Here is a 6195-nt window from a genome sequence, read left to right on the forward strand (position 1 = left end):
TAGAATAATTTCTCATTTATCGTATAATTTTTTAATCTTCCACTCGATATAACAGTAACATATTTAATTTATGTTTTATTTATTTGTGTTCGTATTCAAATGCTGTAAAAACTTTGTTGCTATTGAAGGACAATAACGTAAACACCATAAGTCATGCTTTCTAGACATAGGCTAACATATATGGACAACTCTAGTCGTTATGAGTATCTATTACATACGCTGTATGCTCATTTTAACGCTTGTTTCATAGTTAATGTCTAACAATATACGTCTTGTGTAATTTAATATAATGTTCAAAGGGTTAATGTATTGGAGTATTACAGGAGTAGGGAAAAAATTGAAACGGCTCGCTCTCTTAACCAACGTATAATGTCCAAAAGTGACACGTACATGACTTGACTTAAAATTAAAAAAGCGCCTGCGTCAGAGTCGCAGCAATCTTGCGTATCGGTGACATGGACGAGGACTTAAATGAATTAAAATTTTAACATGCCCCCGGGGTTGAAAGGAAGCCTTTCAAGCAGATTCGGTAGCCACAGGAAGCGGACATATCTTGCTGAAAGCCCGTCGAACGACTCCTCCAGATGTCTTCACATCAGCCACTCGAGATATGCCATCTTTACCAGGGTGAGTGGCTATAATGCGTCCAAGTCGCCATTTCAACGGAGGCAGGTTGTCTTCCTTCAAGACAACGAGGGTGTTATTCTGCAGGGAATCTTGGTTGAGTCTCCACTTGATTCGATGCTGCAGTTCTGGGATATACTCCTTTGTCCACCGAGCCCAGAAATGTTGACGGAGCTGTTCAATTCGGTGGAATCGTGAAAGATGCTGATATGTGTGATCTCGCAGGTCGTGCACCGGCAATGACGTGAGTGAACGTCCGACAAGGAAATGTCCAGGTGTGAGCGCTGAGAGATCATCCGGGTGTGATGACAGAGGTGTTAGTGGCCGGGAGTTCAGAAGTGCTTCGATGCTGATAAGTGTAGAGTTAAGCTGTTCATAAGTTAAGTTACAATTGCCCAACACTCGTTGCAAATGATATTTGACAGACTTAACACCGGCCTCCCAAATGCCTCCGAAGTGAGGTGCGTAAGCAGGAAGAAAGTGAAATTTAGTCTTTTCACTTGCCAAAGTTTCAGCCAATGAGTTGCAGTTATCCCTAAGAAACTTGGTGATTTCATTATAAGCTCCGACGAATGCAGTGCCGTTATCGGAATAAATGTTGTCTGGCTGTCCGCGTCGAGACATGAATCGAGACAGTGCTAACAAGTAAGTTTTACTAGTTAAATCTCCCACCAATTCTAAATGTATTGCCTTGGTTGTGAGGCATATGAAAACGGCAACATAAACTTTGACCAATGTGCAACCACGACCTTGGCGGCTGGCTGCCATAAGTGGACCTGCGTAGTCCACGCCCACATTCCTAAACGGATAGCCTCCAGGTGATACCCGAGAACTCGGCAAATTACCCATCAATGGAGCCATTGTTTCTCCTTTCATAATTGTGCATCGTATGCACTGATGGTAGCAAGCTTTTGCCAAGTTACGACCCCCTATGGGCCAATAGGTCTCTTTAATCGTTGATAACAACATCTGAGGCGGTGCATGCAGGAGCCTCTTATGTTCATAACTGAATAATAATTTGGTAAATCGATGTGTGGACTGTAAAATAATGGGATGTTTTTTATCATACGTAAATTCAGAATTGGAAAGACGGCCTCCCACGCGCATTAAATTATCGCTATCTAGGAATGGGTTGAATTTTAAAAGTTTACTCTTTTTAGTCAAACTTTGTTTTTTAGCTAAAACTTCATACTCGGGAAATGATTCGACCTGGCTAAATTTGGTAATCAATTTCAATGAGGTATTTAGTTCGTCGTGATTGAGGTACGTCGACGACGTAGACGTTATACTTTTACGACAGTTCGTAATGAAGCGCAGAGCGTACGCAATAACACGAATGAGCCGTGACAGGTTGGAAAATCGGTTGAAGTTTATCAATGACTCTTGAGTCTCTTGAGTTTCGTTGACGTGCAAGGAAACCTCAACGCGGGTTTCAGGTAGCTCATTGCATTGTTTTGTGGCAGGATTCGACGGCCACTGAGATGAGTCCTGTTGTAAAAAACTAGGACCCGACCACCACAAATCTAACGAGTCAATAACGCTAGCATGAGTTCCACGGGAAATTAAATCCGCGGGGTTTTGATCTGTTGGAACATGCCTCCAAGAACAACTGCCGGTGATTTCTAAAATGTCTGACACTCGGTTCCTCACGAAGGGTTGCAACCTACTCGGCATCATCTTGAGCCAACCTAACACAATCGTTGAGTCAGTCCAAAAAGTCGTGCTTCTGGCCTGACCTCGAAGTGAAGACGTGACCTTTTCATACAGATGAGCACTAACGAGAGCTCCACACAATTCGAGTCTAGGTATGGTTGTAGGCTTGATTGGACTAACTCGACTTTTCGCAATCAACAACCTAACTAACACCTGACCTTCCTTGTCTACACTACGCACGTAGACACAAGCGCCGTACGCGCGTTCAGATGCGTCTGAGAAAATGTGCAGATCAAAGGCAACGTGTGAGCTGCAAATAACATGACGAGGGACTCTAACGTTATTCAGTGCCGGCAATCCTTCCAAGAGTTCTACCCATTGCGTGGTGATCTCTGGAGACAGTTCGTCCTCCCATGAAACCTTCTGAAGCCACAGCCGCTGCAGTAGCATTTTCATGGTGATTACGAACGGAGATAGAAGCCCTAATGGATCGAAAATCTGAGCAATCACTGAAAGCATGTCGCGCTTGGTATTTCCCTTAGAGACTATCTTCCCTATCGGAAAATACAGCTCGTCAGACTCAGGGTGCCAGCCTAAGCCTAACGTTTTGCTGGGCTCATTTGATCCTATATTCAAATCCACAGAGGATTGAAAGGGTTCACATAATAGGCGAGCCTCGTTTGACTTCCACTTACGCAGGTTCATTCCTGCGGAAGAAAGTGCTTGAGTCACTTTATGGCGAATAGTTTTCACCTCAGTAAGGTCATCTCCTCCTGTCAGCAGGTCGTCAACATAAAAATCGTGAACGATGGCTTCTTTGACCTTATCGTCCTCACAATCTAAGCCTATCTGTTTGAGACACCTGGTGGCCAGGAAGGGAGCACTGGCTGTCCCATATGAGACAGTGTTGAGCTCGTGCACTAATAGTGGCTTGGTCTCTGAGCTGCGCCAAAGAATTTTCTGCAGATGGCGGTCGTCAGGATGCACCCATATCTGACGGTACATTTTCTCAACATCTGAAGAAATGATGTACCTGTGCTGCCTGAACCTAATCAGAATAGACAGAAGGTCGTCTTGCACAGTGGGTCCGACCATCTGAATGTCATTCAGACTGACACCTGAGGTAGACGGGCTACTAGCATTGTACACCACTCGAAGCTTTGTAGTGGTGCTTTCGCGCAAAATTCCGAAATGAGGTATTATATAACCCTTTTCCTCATGTGCGATCTGTCTACCTTGTGACATGTGACCCAAGCTTTCGTACTCTGCCATGAACTCATGATATAAAGCTTTAAATGAAGGCTTGGTTTTAATTCTACGCTCCAATGAGAGCATGCAGTGTTTTGCGCGTTGAAATGAGTCGCCTAGGACACTTTCGCTTTGTTTTAAAGGCAGCCTGACGCAGAATCGTCCGTCGGCTAGCCGCGAAGTATTTTCAACGAAGTGTTCTTCGCACATTTTTTCCTCAGGTGAATAATGTGACGACTTATGGCTAACTTCTTCGAGCTGCCAAAACCGCGTTAATTGGGTTTGGATGTCGTCGTTACATTTTAAATCATTATCACCTGTGTGCGAAAGACCAGAAGCAAAGAAACACTGAATGCTGGAAGGTAGACTGTCGGTAATTTCCCGACCAGCAACCAAATAGCCAAAGCGAGTTTCACAGAGCATCGGAAGTCCAATACCTAGTCGAATGATCTGAGGTCGTGTAGGAAATGAGTCCCAAAACACCTCAGCGCCTAATATAATATCGACAGGTGCGGGTTCATAGAAGTTTGGATCAGCCAAACAAATGTCGCTTGGGATATTAAGGTCTGCCAGATTAATTTGACGACAGGGGACGTCATCAGTTAAGGATGGCAGAACATAACAGTTAACTGTTACTGAATATGTGTCGTTTAAAGATTTTATAGGAACAAGACACATTTCTCCTATTTCACTAGGTTGTTTATTTACACCTAAAATTGTAGTGTTAATTTGACTTGTAGGTAAATTTAATTTCTCACAAAAACTCTGAGATATTAAGCAAGCAAAACTACCGTTGTCTAACATGACGCGAGCTACCTGCTCTTTATTATTACCATCGTAAACCTTGACTAGCGCAGTCGCAAGCATGCCATGTTTCGCTGGTGGCGAGTTAGACATAATTTGAGCCGATAGTGTTTGTACCGAGGCGGGCGAGACATCATGCGAAATATTCCCTAAACCAGAATGAGATGCAACGGGCGCGGCAGGTAACGATTGATTAACAGGAAAAATCGATTTATTATTTTTAGTTGCATTTTCCTCCTCGCCGCGGCCGGACGCGCAGGCTCCGCTCGATGTAGGTTTGCTATCGGTAACATGCACTAATGTGTTATGCTTTCGCTTACATAGCTTGCATCCTGGCTTTTTGCAATGATTAGCATAATGTCCACCGCGTAAACAGTTGTAACAAACCTTTAAATTCGGTAATAATTCCAATCGCGCGGCGTTACTAAGGGCGAGAAACTGTAAACAACTAGGTAAATAATGTTCACCGCTGCATTTAGGGCACTTAGCCACAGTGTTTTGTTTAGTGTCCTGTACGGACAAAGTTTTCAACTTCGGAGTGTTTTTGTGAGAAGTGTTATTTCGACCGACAGTGTTATTAGTGGACAGTTCCAACGTTTCCAATAAATCAGAACGATTTCGCATGAATGTTAGAAACGCTTCGAGAGTTATTGGCTTATCTTTATCTAAGCGACCTTTGTACTCTTCCCATTCCCGATACGACTTAGCATCTAACTTATGTGACACAATGTAAATAAGTAATGTATCCCATTGTTTTACGGGTTCGCCTAGTGTTTCCAATGCGAGCAAGTTTTTGTTCAATTGGTCGATCATACGTTTTAACGCAAATGAAGACTCCTTGGTGATTGTTTCGATGTTAAATATTGCTGAAACGTGATTCTGCAGCAATAAACGTTTGTTATCGAAACGATCACACAGAAGTTTCCATGCAGTTTGATAATTTTTAGAACAGAATTCGACCGATTTAACAACCACTGCCGCTGAACCTTCTAGTGACGATCTTAAATAGTGAAATTTATTTATTTCATCGATTTCGTCATTTGAATGAATTAAGCTTAGGAATGTGTCGTGAAACTCGAGCCAATTCTCATATGAACCTGAGAACTTTGGCAACTGTATGACGGGAAGTTTAACAAGCCTATGATTGCTAGCACTAGAATTACTTGCACGTTCGCTACCCAGGTCTTCTTGCTTTTTATTAAATGAATGTAAAATATCCTGTGCTTTAGCAATTGCACTGAAGTACTGGGCTTCGAACTCAGCTCGCTCAGATAACTGAAGGTCAATGCTAGACGACAAGCATTCTAACTTTAACTGCACTTCATCGTACTCACTAAATAATGATTCCATTCTACTGACTCTTAACTGCAACTCATTGGCGGCCACAGAGGTAAGTGAAGTACTTTCCAAAGAATTCATGTAGTTTGAGAAGTTAGTTAGCCGACCCTTATAACTGCCACGTTTTTTGATTAAATCCTTTTCTTCGGTCATTTTGAGAGGCGTGTGTTGTCAACGTATTAAATTGTATCCTTACACTTAACTACTACCTGTATGACGAGTGAAGGGTGAAATTAAGAAAACTGAAAGCTTAACTCTTCTTCAACTTTGTCAAGTCCAGCAATCCAACAGGAACACGATCTTCTCTATACCTCTTGCTCTTGTCGGACGAATTTCTTAATTTATCGTTCACTCGTCAGCTCCTTTTATTATTAAATCTGGATTATTCCTCAATCTGGCTCGATCCAGGACCATGTATTGGAGTATTACAGGAGTAGGGAAAAAATTGAAACGGCTCGCTCTCTTAACCAACGTATAATGTCCAAAAGTGACACGTACATGACTTGACTTAAAATTAAAAAAGCGCCT

General features: G+C 42.6%; 1 protein-coding gene across 1 annotated transcript; it reads right to left on the bottom strand.

Moving 5' to 3' along the window:
• Positions 1-516: 516 nt before the first annotated feature.
• On the bottom strand, positions 517-5820 carry LOC125233617. The gene has a single exon (XM_048139681.1). The coding sequence runs from the start codon at positions 5818-5820 to the stop codon at positions 517-519; it is 5304 nt and encodes a 1767-aa protein (XP_047995638.1).
• Positions 5821-6195: the final 375 nt, after the last annotated feature.

This window comes from Leguminivora glycinivorella, chromosome 1 (assembly GCF_023078275.1).
Source record: "Leguminivora glycinivorella isolate SPB_JAAS2020 chromosome 1, LegGlyc_1.1, whole genome shotgun sequence".
Taxonomy (NCBI): domain Eukaryota; kingdom Metazoa; phylum Arthropoda; class Insecta; order Lepidoptera; family Tortricidae; genus Leguminivora; species Leguminivora glycinivorella.

What these genes read in the sequence shown, in the direction of transcription:
- LOC125233617 (XM_048139681.1), bottom strand. Translation starts at nt 5,820, where the DNA reads ATGACCGAAGAAAAGGATTTAATCAAAAAACGTGGCAGTTATAAGGGT.